The sequence below is a fragment of the Styela clava genome, chromosome 8 (assembly GCF_964204865.1).
Source record: "Styela clava chromosome 8, kaStyClav1.hap1.2, whole genome shotgun sequence".
Classification (NCBI taxonomy): Eukaryota; Metazoa; Chordata; class Ascidiacea; order Stolidobranchia; family Styelidae; genus Styela; species Styela clava.
In genome coordinates this window covers 9,364,669-9,379,447 of record NC_135257.1, presented here as the reverse complement: position 1 = coordinate 9,379,447, position 14,779 = coordinate 9,364,669, and the positions used below count along the sequence as shown (strand labels likewise).

General features: G+C 33.4%; 3 protein-coding genes across 3 annotated transcripts; all 3 read left to right on the top strand.

Annotated features, from left to right (window-relative positions):
* The first annotated feature begins 6,137 nt into the window (after positions 1-6,137).
* LOC120346320 (fatty acid-binding protein 2, liver-like) lies at positions 6,138-7,945 on the top strand. The gene is made up of 4 exons (XM_039416030.2): positions 6,138-6,275; positions 6,393-6,472; positions 6,686-6,858; positions 7,414-7,945. The coding sequence occupies exons 2-4, from the start codon at positions 6,406-6,408 to the stop codon at positions 7,552-7,554; spliced, it is 381 nt and encodes a 126-aa protein (XP_039271964.2). The 5' UTR covers positions 6,138-6,275; positions 6,393-6,405; the 3' UTR covers positions 7,555-7,945.
* A 1,132-nt stretch (positions 7,946-9,077) lies between these two features.
* On the top strand, positions 9,078-11,009 carry LOC120346034 (fatty acid-binding protein, liver-like). The gene is made up of 4 exons (XM_039415667.2): positions 9,078-9,154; positions 9,634-9,713; positions 10,151-10,323; positions 10,521-11,009. Exons 2-4 carry the CDS (start codon positions 9,647-9,649, stop codon positions 10,659-10,661), a joined length of 381 nt encoding a protein of 126 aa, XP_039271601.1. The 5' UTR covers positions 9,078-9,154; positions 9,634-9,646; the 3' UTR covers positions 10,662-11,009.
* A 1,130-nt stretch (positions 11,010-12,139) lies between these two features.
* LOC144425915 (fatty acid-binding protein 10-A, liver basic-like) lies at positions 12,140-14,006 on the top strand. The gene is made up of 4 exons (XM_078115701.1): positions 12,140-12,205; positions 12,362-12,444; positions 12,608-12,780; positions 13,002-14,006. The coding sequence occupies exons 2-4, from the start codon at positions 12,378-12,380 to the stop codon at positions 13,140-13,142; spliced, it is 381 nt and encodes a 126-aa protein (XP_077971827.1). The 5' UTR covers positions 12,140-12,205; positions 12,362-12,377; the 3' UTR covers positions 13,143-14,006.
* The last annotated feature ends 773 nt before the right edge of the window (positions 14,007-14,779 follow it).

The following is a 14,779-nucleotide window of genomic DNA, read 5'->3' as shown; positions in this document are numbered from 1 at the left end:
TGTTAAATATTACGAAAACACCAAACGCAACATTCCGGTGAATGGATCTGAAAAAGAAGAACTATCTGACTCAGGGGTGTGCAATCTGCGGCGCGCGGGCCAAATGCCCTCAAGAAAAACAAGTGCGGCCCGCGGAGAAGTGCCAAATTTGAATGATGTGCGTCTATTAAACAAGTTTTGTAATTCCAATCCTTTTGCCTTGCGAACTCTGGGTCCAATTTACTATCTATGCCTAAGAATTCACCATGCCTTACTTAGACCAGGGGTGTGTAACAGGCGGCCTGCGGGCTACAACCCGGCCCGCCAAGTCATTTAGTGTGGCCCTTGTCAATACTCTGATTTTTACACATCGAGCATAAAATCCCAATACGACAGTTTAATTAGACCTGACGATTAAGACCTCGTGTATCTTTTTAGTAGCTTAGATAGAAACAGTATTTTGATTATGACAGAACGTGACATAAGCATTCTTTGGATTTGTGGTTTAGACTCGTTCAGTTATAAGCTCTGTCTAGCAGATTACGTTTATAGATAAAATGTGTTATCTCACTAGCCAGGAATTGTTGTTAGCCGCCATTGCTTTTTCACTTGATTCGCTTGTTTACAACAATACATTGCGATGTAATAATCCCTCATAGTGATTGCTAGACACTTTCCAGTCACTAGCTTTCAAGAATTTGAAGCAGTTCAGTAGCCTGTTTTGCTAGTTTCGTGAGGGTAATATTTTTTTGATAATTTAGTAAAATAGTAAAATGTCGGCAACTAAAAAGCAAAAAATTGATGGAGAAGGAAGGGTATTCAACAGTGAATGGTGTACAAAATATTTTGTTGTCCCACACAACCAAGGTGCTGTCTGCCTCGTTCGTTTGTCAAAGTACTATTGCAGTTATCAAAGAGTATATTGTTAAACGTCATTACATAACTAAGCACTCCTCCCAGTTTGATAAAATTCTTGGCCAGGCACGAGTAGACAAAATGGAACATTTAAAAAAATCCGGTAAAATGTAAAATGTCGGCAACTAAAAAGCAAAAAATTGATGGAGAGCTATTGGATTACTTTTCAAAATACTGACTAGTTTTGTAACTGTTCTAATAAGAAGCAATAACAGCTTTGATAAAATCTGACAACAAAATAGCCTCGAAATATGGCAAAGAGGCGGAATTAAAAAATGACATTATTTATAAGCAGGAGCGCAGCCAGGATTCTTAAGAGGGTGGTGGTTCAAAATTGGAATCGGAAATTTCCGCGCAACATTCTTCGCGATTAAAAAAAAACGGATAACGAGATTTCTATTGCGTAAAATATTTAATCCATGACCGATGCGAGCATTTAACGAACAATTGAAATTTATTTTATTGCATTCGGCTCCGTCGGTAGTTTCAGAATGAAAAAAAAGGTACATCGCGGAGCGCGCACAATTGATTGCGTGCGGCTCCGTCGGTAGTTTCATAATGGGGGAAAAGGTACATCGCGCGCACAATTGACTCTGTTTCGATTTCGCAGTTACTACGATGAAAACCTAACATAACACCAATTTTTGTGATTTACAATGTCTATAAATACGTTTTCAATCTGAGGTGAGTCTGCTGAAACCAAACCAGTGATCTTCCATTTTAAGTTTTAGTTTTATTATTTTAGAATGCCGCTTTTCAATCAAGAAATTTGAGTTGCGGATTTATCTCTTTATTAATTATTATTTTTAGCATTTCGTAACGATGACTATAATATGGTAACATGTTTTTCACATTGAACTCATAATTCCCCACGAGAACAAAAAAGCGAATAACGTCGTCATTGTGTAACTATACATTTATATATATGCCGAGGGAAATTTTTGATTTAGGGAGAATAAACACCGGCGTAAAGATGTTAAAAGGTTCAAAGACACACCATGCTGACGAAAAAAATCGGCGATTGTAACAAAATGCAATTGCGCACGTTATTAGCGGCCTTTTAAGTCTTCCAAAAATGTCAAAAGGGAAAAGATTCGACCCCTTATTTATTAATATGTTTGTCAAGTGTCAAATTTACAGCTTTAGTGTATATATAATTTATGTTTGAAATTTAGATTTATGTATGACTTGTATATTAACCCTAAGGTTCAGCATTTAAATTAAGTAAAGTACTTTTAACTTGCTCAGGAATATTAATCTGAAAGTAACAACTTTAACATTTATTTTGGGGCTCCGTGAATAATAGTCAACCTTCCCAAGGACTCCGCAACACCAAAAGTTTGAGAACCCCTGCTTTAGACAGCTTGTGCAAACAACGCATTTCACAAGACCAATAATCAAACTTTTTGTGCTACTAGAACTGTGTTACTAGAACTACTAGAAAGCCTGTGGTATAAACAAATAAAAGTGCGGCCTGCGGTTTCACTCAGTTATTTCTTTCTGCCCCTTCTGCATTAAGGGTTGCACATCCCCTGATCTAACTGAAGATGACATTCGAAAGTTGGCACCAAAATCATTGAAGGTGTCACAAAAAATAAGTCCACCATGAGAGGCAGACGAGAGCTATTCGCATAGAGATGAGTTATAGCGACAAAAATGGCTACAATCAAAAGTCATGCAAAATGCACAATTTTTACCAATATATTATCACGAGAAAAGCAACGCATGTATATTAGTTTTATCCAATGTCTTCATTCGTTTGGATATTTCCAGGTGCCACCACAAACATTATTGCGTTAGCGCCATCTATCTATCCGTGATTTGGAGTTGGTAGTGGATTTGAATTGCGTTACGCGTGAGATGGAATGATTACTATAGTGCTTTTTTTGCATACTAAAATTCAACAATGATGTTATACTTTTCAAAACAAAAAGTGATTCGGAATCTTCGATTTCAATGCTATAGTCTCCTTGGCCTTACTCAGATGTAACAGATCTATTTGATATAACTGCTTGTTGCTTATCGACATTGCTATTCAAAATGTCCTTTTGGGTCAAATGAGGCCGCAATTCACTAAATGCTATTAAATGTAAAAAAAATAACTCAATGTACTATCGTTTACAGTTACACTAAACACAATGTTCCTGACTTACACAATCGGTTACTGGAAAATACATTAACGATGTTGGTTTAAGTCAAGTTATAAAAGTGATCGTTGGGTACCGCAGACAACTAAAGCAATGAAAATTGCGTCATTAAAAATACATTTTACACAATTTAACTGATGCGCAATATTATAGATGTGTAAAGTCATTTAACTCATGACGTTGACAAAGTTCTTTGTAGTTTTGGCGGGGTTTAGTAACGACCAACAACTCACGGTCGCTAATATAAAACTACATAGTTTGAGGTTACAAATTTTATGTCGACGTGGATCATTGCTGAATTATGTAATAGTTTTTGATATCCTGAATGTCGTTGACCCCATTCTATTTCTACATATGAAAAATGTTAACCAGTGGGAATCTGACCCGGTGACCTTCTCAATTCTAAGATAGAATCAAAGTTACAATTACTGCGACTATGTCGGTATTCCAACGTTTATTTATATTTTAAAAGATGATGATATTTTCGAATGTCAGTATGTTTGGTAAATCTTTACTATAGAATCAATTATCACTCCATTTATCTGACACTGAAAATTAACGATCCAGTTGACCAAACCGCAGTGTTGAAATTCGGGCTCTGCTTTTAGAATTTTTCATTCTAACAAATCTATTTGTGGGAGGAAGCGCAAGCATTCTTAAGATAATAAATAAATACTCGTTAACTGATTTGGTCAATCCATGTTCTGAGCAATCTCAGAGCTTCAAAAAACAATATTATTTCATATGTGGGCATGACTTTCTTTCAAGTCTCAAACCGTTGTCAGGTTTATAATACTACAAAGCATTATGACGGGAACGCTGTTCAGTTTAGATATCTAATATATATATATATCTGTATATAGATATATATCTGTATATTCATTTTTATATGCGGTTCGCAAGTTTTATCAGCAACTGAGGTGAAAACATAGCAGAATATGTCGTCAAATGATAAGCTTATTATTTCAAATTACATTTCGACTTAATTTCCTCCGTTAGACGTGAATATTTACATTGTTCCTGCATAATTACATTCAAAAGTACTGGTGTATTTCCAACAACGAAAGAATAAAACAAAATTACACAGAAATATAAAACAACGACCGGTGCTGTAAAATGTTTACAATATGTATATTGTAAATGAATGAACAAAACTAACGATTGTCTGCGCTAGTTGCCGTTATAGGAACAATGAAACTATTGAACATTTCTTCTAATAAAACTTTACTGTGATCTAGTCTTGTTACGATCCCGAAAAACGTTAATAAATGAACTTAACAAGCGATATTTTTTGATAAACTACCGAACCAATTCTTTTCCCAGAAATGGGTTATTATTTATATTCGCATTAAAAAAGGGAAAGCAGCGTCTGATTCGAACGATGCTGCAATATTTCGAAATTAATAAAAACATTCCGATGGTATTGAAACCTTGACTAAAAGATGTTGCCATGGTATTACAATCAGTTAGGGAAATATAAATAAATATGGGAGTAAAATTCAAAGGCAATAATCATTAAGCACGTACGCCGAAGCAAAAAGTTGAAACGTTATCAGTTAAACTCAGAATAATAATTGTGTTGATGATTCGAATTATGCTACTTTTTTTATCAAGTGAGAATAAATATCGAACGGAATTTCTTGGAACCCAGGAAATCCACTAACGATTTATACTAAATAATCAAATATAGCTCATGAATTATAAAATCGATTCAAAATAAACTAATATAGCCAAGGCACGCAGAATTAGTATTATTTGAATATTCTTGAAAAATGCTCAATTTTTCGGAAAAGGTTCATGTCTTCTACAACGAGGGAGTACGCAATTCTACTTCACCATAATATACTGAAATGGAGGCAAACATCGGCATGCGGGACACGCCATCCGTGTCATATCTTCAACTTACCGGTTAAATAAGTTGAAAGTAATAATATCTACGGATAGTATTTACTTTAGGTTTGTAAATACTTACGGTCGTAAAGCTAAATTCTACGAGCGTCGATAGAACACAAACAAGATTTTATTTTGTACTACACAGTAAAGTAAGTACCTTCAGCAAATGACATCTAGAACAAATTGAGTGGAAAAATACAGAAACATTTTTCGTGTGATTCAAAATTTGCCTAGAAAGTTAACACTAGTTGACTTGGCTAGTTATTTCATACGTGCGTATCCCAGCAACTCATTGTAGTTTTTACTTGGATCGCCATGCATGAATTCTGCATTCGCAAAAAATTCATGTATGGGCCATATATGGATGGATTTTGACTTTGCTCAGAAACGCTGCTTCTACCCTTACTTCGCTATCATAATTTTTATTTCCTATTGATTCAACTAATGTTATTTCTCTCGTTAAATTCACGGCGTCGCTTTGAAAGTTTGAACGGCCGGGCAGTAAAACTTAAATTGTCAAATTTTCGGAAAACCTATCGGTCGCTTAGTTTTTCATTCATCTAAAAAGGGGCGTTTTGGGGCGTGTTACAAATTTCGGAAGAAGGTTTGGTTGAGTGGAAATTTCCACTCTATTCGATCTTTTGGTTATTCGCGTAAATTAGGTCCAGGTATGATCTGTACGAAACAAAAGACAGCTAAGCAGCTGTGATGTTTCCTATCCGACAGATATTTAATAAATCTCTTCTATTATTAAACAACCTATTTTAGTCGTAACTTCGGGGAAAAAATTAAACCGATTTATTATCATCTATTTTTGTCGTCTTGCTGTTTTTACTCCCGTTTTAAGCTATCACTCATGTGCATCACCATGCCTTATTAAGAGGTGAACATAATCCGTCTTGTAAATGTAAGTTAACGTACATGCATTTAGAGGTGCAACGTTCAAATCAGGTTGTTCCATAACCATAAGTTATGTAAATACACTTATTTTATATTTTGGAAGTTGACATGAATTTTCTTGTTACATTTGTAAAACATCTAAAATAACATATTTACCGAAATTCAGACTACTATACGCAAAATAAATTATGTCACAACAAGCTTAGGTTACCAATGAACAAAGTGTAATTACGAGGTACATCATGAGCTCAAGCTTATAAGTCTAAAAATGTTAACCAAGAATGTATATTCGATAAATGTAAAAAGGAACATGATGCGGTATGTTGTAGAAAATATAAATTAGAAAATCCATCGTTATCATTCCATCGTCTACTTGAAAGTTTCGGCTAGAAGAAAGTCTTTATAGACCATCTATCCTTAGTTTTAATTGCTAATATACAGGTGAGCAATCAATTAGTTTTTCATCCTTGCTATAATTAAAGCCGCGTATTGGGTCAAATTGCCGACTAGGCAAAAAACCCAAATGCTAATGTCTAATTTCAATCAAATTGATTTCAGATAAAACTACAAAATGTCTTTCGGCGGAAAATTTGTTCTTGAAAGTAGAAACAATTACGACGAATTTGCTGCTGCAAGTGGTAAATTTTCAATTTTCATTTTGCTATTTTAAATATAAATTAGATGAAATGTTTATTGGATAAAAATGCTTGCTAAAATCAATACCATAAAAACTTACCAAGAATGAAAAACATTCACTTACTTAAAAGTAACGTCGGAAAAATGTGAGCCATATTTGGTTAAAAATATTCACTGCTACAAACATACCCAAATAATGCAATATATCGTTATAGGAGCAACACCAGAACAGATTCAGAGAGGAAAAAGCGTGCATCCAACCACTGAAATCTCAAATAATGGAGACAACTACACTGTGAAAAGAATCTTCCCCAATCAGACAATCACTAACTCTTTCAAGTTAGGCGTTCCTACTGAATTATCTTTTGTTGAGGGAAAGAAAGCGACGGTTAGTATAATTCTAATTTGTCTCGAAAAGGACTTTTCGTACTCCCAATCCTTTTCGATTCAAAAACTACCATAAATAATATAAATTGAAAAAAAGAATATACTAGTCATTCCGCTTTAAAAATCTTACAAATGGGACTTACAAAAAATTATAGATAATATGTTTCAATATCAGTTTACATGGACGACATATGAAGTATCATTTAAACTTCGAGTGTTGCAAAATATCACCACAAAAGTTTTTAAAACAGCTGCAGTCACTGTAAGCTTGAAACAAGTCAACGCGGTTAGAAATATTTCATACATAAGCCAGATTTTATGGATTTCATTTGATGAACTCAGTTGATGACGTAAAAAAAATTGTTTATTTTTGTGAATTTTGTATATGTAGACTTGAATGCAAAAAAATCTGATTGGGCCATGCTCGTCAATGAGAGAAAATATTATTCTATTGCAAATTGCGGCGCCTAAGCATAATAAAACCGAAGTGACCTGTATTTTTTCATGGTGCAGTTTATGTACCTAGATATATTACATATACATGTGTTATTTTCAGGCTACCGTTACATTGGAAGGTGGAAAATTGGTTATGAAAGGTGACAAATTTTCCTCCGTGGCTGAAATCGAAGGAGGGAAATTGAAGGAAACCTTGACGTTTAACGGGAAGACGATGACAAGATGGTCGACAAAAGCATAGAAAATCAACAATTGATATATATTCAAAATATGTATAATTGATAAATTATCTTAAAACGTTTAATTTTCAACAAAATAAAAAGAGGCAAAGTATATATAACTTACAAAAATTGTATGTGGAATATTTCTTTTTTAAAAATTCAAAATTGCTTCGTCAAATTTGAAAAGATTGAAATTATCACTTAATACAATACTTGATAAAACATGGTAATTAGTAGTTTTATTTGGTAGAGGGTGTGCTAATTTTAAAACATATTTACTTTTGACTCACTAAAGGTACTTTTTAGAACTTCCTAGGCATTTCATTAATTTTAATAATTGTCCTATAAAAAAATTTGAAAATACTTTTACATGTTCAAGTGTCTTATAATTGCAAATAAAGCGGATATGAATCACTGCCTAAAAATCGATTAATTCTACATCATAAAGCGAATAAGATATTCTATCATTTCAGCTGCATATTTTTATATTTAGTTTAGCTGCTACCACTGTCATACTCAGGGTTTCGTTGAGAGGGGTGACTCAATACTACATTGCAATTTTGATAGGAAGTAATAATAGGTGAATGCAGACAGCATTTTAGCATGATTTTACGCATTGCGCAGCCGTGTGAGACGATATTTTACTAGAATGCGGTAGGGAGAGACCCTAAAGCATGACTCCACTTTGTGATGTACGATGATGAGATTTAATTTACAAAGCTGAAAGCTCTAATATTATCAGAAAACGTGTCGTCGTAATGCCCGTTTCACGATGAGATAGGCACGACCAATAAACACACGCCAGTCGCTGCGAACATTTTATTTAATTCCTTCCAAAAATTGATACTGCGACTTCGAAGATGATATCTTCATGTCCTAAATCAGGGGTCGGCAACCTTTTGTCGCTCGCGGACCAAAATTAAGGGTTGCAAGTCATTGACGGGCCGCACATATTTTTAGAAAGTTGAAAACCGAACGAATAATACTTTTTTTAATAAAAATCAAGCAGTGATACATCTCTCGAATAGAATAGATGTATTTCCTCAATGCATTGCATCTCAGAAAATTCCATTTGAATATTTTAGGTGCCACGTTAACGCGAAATGTTCTTCTGTTAATATCACCGGCATGTGATAGGATGTGTACAGTATTGTATATATGCTGTGTACTTTCAGATGCTTGAATAATTTTTAAAGAATGAAATCGGAATGGCTATGTAAGTGTACCATTAGTTTGTGTGACGTAATGAAATTGAAAGTTAGAATTTTCAAGACATGCCTTCACCGTCTAACACGACTTACCTCTTAAACATTCTCTTTGTGCCAATAAAATTTTTCGAACTTGACGAAAAAGAAAGAAAAACAAATATCAGGAAATATCATATTTATTCAATTATTTCACGACCATCCATGATAGTTTTACAATCGTGATGTAATCATTTTACGAATAAAAATTCTGCAATTAAAATAGGTCGTAAAATAGAATGAAATCGCTTTGTAATTAGAAAAAATAACATTTTATTATCGTTAAAAATGTATAAAATGAGAAGGAATAGTCCGTAAAAATCATTCTCCAACGTCTCGTCAACAGATATTGTATATTGTCAAGACCGTCTGAAAGGTAAGATATTTAATTAGTTTGAATAGAATAATAATTTACCTGTGCCGTACATTGTATACGCCCCGCACCAATTTATATAAAAACGAGATATTTTACACCCTTTAACGGCACCTTAGCACGTTTGAATGAAAAGTTATTTGTTGAAAAACATTTTAAGTCAAGTGTTCGATTTTTAAGTATGTAAATTATTTGAACCACAATTTAAGAGGTAGGCTTGCACGGAAATAATATACAAAATCTTCAAACGTCATTAGAAAAATTGATACGAACAATCATTGTGAATGCGTTCAAAACTTGCAAGCAAACCATTTTCAAGTAATATTATCAGTGTTTTCTGAAAATGCCGTATGCCTTCCAATAAGAGTTGTTAGAAGGTTTGCTGACACCCTATATTGAATGTAGGTACATACAAACAATAAGATTTTAAAATAAATATGTATAAATACTACTGATTACCATCATTGAATCTTTATTTTCAGTCAAAACTACATCATGGCATTTGCTGGAAGTTACATTCTTGAAAAAAGGGAAAACTACGATGAGTTCGCTCAAGCAAGCGGTATGTACATGAAAAAACTTCTTTCTTTATTATTTTATACAACTTCAGTAAGTGAGTAGTACCTCTTTTTGTATATCTCATCCGAAGTTTGGGAAATTGAGTAGGTTTTTGATCATTATAAATATCGTGCCCATTAAGATACTTGCCTAAAGCATTATTATGAGAGAATGTTAAAATTATGTGTGAACATATTTATTTCTTTTCTCCATAATATGTGTCTTTATAACCATTGCAAATTTGTATATTTTGCTACCCACCATTTATATATATACATACCTTCAATGAAAAGCGCGATATAAAACGCCGTTAAAAATGTACTTCAGCTTGAGAATAAAATGTAAAATCGGTTTCATAGTTTACATATCAAGTGAACAACTCTAAATGTAAAATAACTAATATCTTTACTAATATTGAATATTTAATTTTTCATGAACTAGGCGCAACCGCAGATCAGATTGCCAAAGGGAGCAAAGTGTTCCCTACGACTGAAATCTCAGTGAACGGAGACTCCTACACGGTGACACGTAAATTTCCAAACCAAACTACGACTAATTCCTTCACCCTGGGAGTTCCAACAGAACTTACTCTGGTTGAGGGCAGAAAAGCAACGGTAATGTTTTTCTCTAGATTACTGCAATATTTTTACCCCACGAGATTTTGCCGAGTAACTGCATTTGAGTATTTACAATTGACTTGTACCAACTACACGAACAACTAGTATATTTATTTTATAAAGTTATGGGAAAACATTTACCTGTAACATCCACACATACTAATAAAGGAATTACATTTGAAACATTTAACCAGGCAACTACAACTCTCGAGGGTGGGAAACTTGTCACGCAAAATGCAAATTTCAAATCTGTGACAGAACTTGATGGTTCAAACTTGGTGGAAACCATAACCTTCAACGGGAAGACAATGAAGAGAATATCAAAGAAACAGTAATCCAAGTGTCCTTTTACCAATCGTTTTGAGCACAAATTCGATTATCAACCTAGTTACGAATCGTAATTTTTTTAATCATATTTGGTAGAGTATGATTTGTGAATAACTTTTGCTATTTTAATCACAAATATTACTTGTTTGGTTTATGTCTAGAGAACAAATTCTTTGTCTGTGTAGAGCTTTATGCCTAGAAGTCATAACTACCCCGTTTTGTACTATAGAAGTATTGAACAGTTATGGATTATGTGACTTTCTGCTTTTGAATATAAAAGTGTTAATTTGCAAACTTTGCTTGAAAATGTGTTTCGTGCTTGACATTAATGAAAAATAAAAATATGTATTACTGATCTTTTTTGCGTCTTTTCAACAAATTTTAAGAAACTTCCAGAAAGAACTTGGAAATTGACATATTTCGTCCTAGATTGTCATTATTAGAAACAATACGTCATTTATTTATCTGCTCAGCATTTAAAATTGATATAACATGAGATTTGTCGATGTGATATCATTGCCTTACTCAACAGTACCACACGCAGTCAGATATGAGTCTAATGTATACATGTGAGACATGTCACAGAATAAACAGTATATTGTCTATAATATTTTTAAAAAGTAAAAGGGGATAGGCAAAGATGTAGTTCATTTGCTTTTGTCAGCATACCATTAAAGATTTTAATTTTATATTGCCCTTCTAAAAAATAACGTATAGAAGGAATTTATATTATAATGACCAGAGTGGTAACGAACTGTTTGTAGCATACGCTAAACGTCCACGCTTTTTGAGATCAAAACTTGCATGAGTGTATAAGTGGTGATGTGTGTTATTTTGTGTGGAACGCAAAAATCAAATTCAATGCATTTCAAAATATTGATGACACTATCTATTACGGCCTCATCTCCGTAACACGTCTAAAACGCGTCTAAATCCATATTTCAAGGGTATATAATTTCGAATTCAATGTGTATTTCTCCATGATTTTAAAATTGGCGAAAGTAAAGAACTACGCTTTAGACACTGACAATACGGGAAATTTGAAATGCCGATAGAACTATATAACTTTATATCTGTATTGGGTCAAGAACTGAATTCTATGAGAATGTCTTTATGAGATGAAACGCATACAAAAGTGGAACCACTGGTGTCACTTTGGGGTGCGATTGAGATGACGTTAAGCAAGATTGCATACCAAAATTGCCCCAAAAACCATGTTTTATTATCGCAAGCACGTACTACGCTTTATTTTTATTTCAAGCTAATATAAGACTGGCAGTTTCAAGAATCCGAACGTTGCGACTTTGTTGAGAGACATCACAAAGCTTTAACAACCAACAGTAAAGATAAATCCGATTTAACACACCGCCCATAGAGTATCAAACAGAACTCACGAAGTAGATCGTAAAAATGTGAAGATTGTCTTTCGTAACTAAAGAAACGGATTGTTGTTTTACGATTGGTCAGAAACTGCAAATACTGCGGAAAAGATTATTGTTGTTCGTTACATCAGTAACCGATGGTCAGTACTTGATTTCGAATAATAGTAAAGGTACTCGTACAATCTTTTTTATATTAATTTGTATCATATTATGATAAAAATTTAGAATTAAAAGTTATTTCTATAATTAATTTTAGGAATAGATTGAATAAGATCTAACATATTCTTATTATAGCTGTGCTAAATTAAAATTTTATGAACTTTTAGGTTGGATATCATTGAAATGTCTTTCGCTGGAAGCTTCGTTCTTGACAAAAGAGAAAATTATGACGAATTAGCTACAGCGATTGGTATGAATTTATTCTGATTTTTATTTATTTTTTCACATTTTCATATAGAAAAACATGGGGTTCCAATGGGTTGAATTGAACAAAATTCAAACGATATTTATATCGTATTATTTCGTAGAAATAATGTTATCTTATTCTTATTTTGTCTTCCATAAAATTCAAGGGGCATCAAACGATCAGATTGCCAGAGGTCGCAACTCTCGACCAACAACTGAAATAACGGTTGACGGCGAGAAATATACGGTAAAACGGATTTTTCCTCACCAGACTACGGTCAACAAATTTACACTGGGTGTACCGGCAAAATTGACATTGTTAGAAGGGAAACGAGCAGTCGTAAGTAGAGATAACCGGTAACACAGTTCAATGAATAACTAATGAATAGTTTTATTCCTAATTCTAAGTAAAACAAATTTTTCGAGTTGCATAGGTTGAAGATAACTCAGGCCAACCGCTATTATTTGGTGATTTACAGTAAAATTGACTAAGCATAATTTTATCTTTTTTTTTTATAGTGAAGGAAGGTCATATTGTAAATAATTATGTAATTTTCTCAGGCGACTGTTACTCTTCAAGGAAGCAAATTAGTGATGAGTAACGACAATTTTTCGTGTGTTTCGGAGATTGTTGATGGAAATTTGAAAGAAATTTTGACATTCAATGGGAAGACGATGACTAGATGGTCCGTCAAAGAATAAAAGAATTATTGATAAAGATGAATAAAGTGTTTATTTTAAGCGTTTTAGCAGGGTTAAAGTAAACATAAAGAATTTCGAATTTCAAATCTATTCATTTAAATTGTATATTGTTATTTCCATATTTCAATGAAGACGCACTTCTCAGTATTTGTTATCGTTTCGAATTACCACGGTGTAACAAGTGAAGTGATTTTAGGGCCACCTACCACATAATTAGACATCACCCGACCGAGCCCGTAAAAATACTAAAGACTGCATATTTGATAATAAAAATTCTATCATGAAAAACAGTTGTGATATTCCTGAATTTAGTAACACACACTTGGCATAAAATAGTTCCCATTGTGTTATGATAGTTTTTGCAAATATGAATTTAAAACAGCTGTATCCCTTTTTAAAATATTCTAATAAGGATAGTGTGTAACAAATAAAGCGAAGCCGGTAGAAATCCGATGTGTTTTCAACACATGTATGCATGCCTTCTTCAATGGTCGGATATTTGTAGGAAATAGAAACGCAAAGATCTGATGAACAGGTATTGTCTTGAAATCTATAAATTAAAGTGAATTGAATTAAATTAATAAATTAAATATCACATTCAAATGTTTGGGAGCCCAATTTGCTCTGATAATATTCGTTAATACTCGGGAGTACAAATGACTTTCAGGTTTTCTGAGTGTGTATAGACTAATTTTCGTACTCTCAAACATGTCTTTTCCTGGTCCAGAAGCAATACACATTTGTACTTGTCCATTGCATGTGCTATGAGTCTTCCTGAAGACTGAAAAGTGTTTGTGAGTATTTTAAACGACGTTGGAAAATGAAGAGAATTGAATATTGCGAAAATTAGATTTATAAGGTTGATTAAATTTGCTGCAATATAAAAATTTGCCTGAAAATCGTCAAGATGAACTTCACCAAAAAATTCAAAATATGTACTAGTCGATTAATAGGCTTCTACGTAGTAAATGTCACAGTGGAGTTTAATGTGGCTGTCGGCAATTCGGCGTCGAACGTTTGTCATGAAAACAATATGGGAACGAGGAACATCCGTAGTAATTTGAGGTGAGCTGTAATATTTCTATTCTACAATCTATTAATAATCCAACCACGTAAATGTGCAATTCCCCTTAAAATTACTTCTACTCCATCCATTATGAACAAGAAATTAGGAATCGTTAATTAGTAGCCGAGTCATTGCAACACTGCAGTTGCTAATACTTCACAATAATTGACTTCTATTGCCAAGACGGAGAGAATGGTGAAGATTATTCTATTGACAAAGATACATTGTGTAAAATTAAAAATGCATCATACGTGCTGTACGACATATATTATTCGAATTTTCGTCCTCGAGGTCGTTTTACACAAAATCCCAAAATTGGTTAAATGTAGATAGGAACAAAATTCATTCTATTAAAGCCAGGTAAATATTTGACTTCCGTACATTTGTAGATTCCGACATCATGATATATTTAATGAAAATATTTCGTGATTATACGATTTTTATATTTATATAGTCATCATACATGGACGTTACGTAAAGCAAGTTTATCGAAACTGTTTTTGTGATGGCCATTGTATAATAGAACATATGCTACACCCGATTTCAAAGGTGATTTTTTTATCGCTGTGAA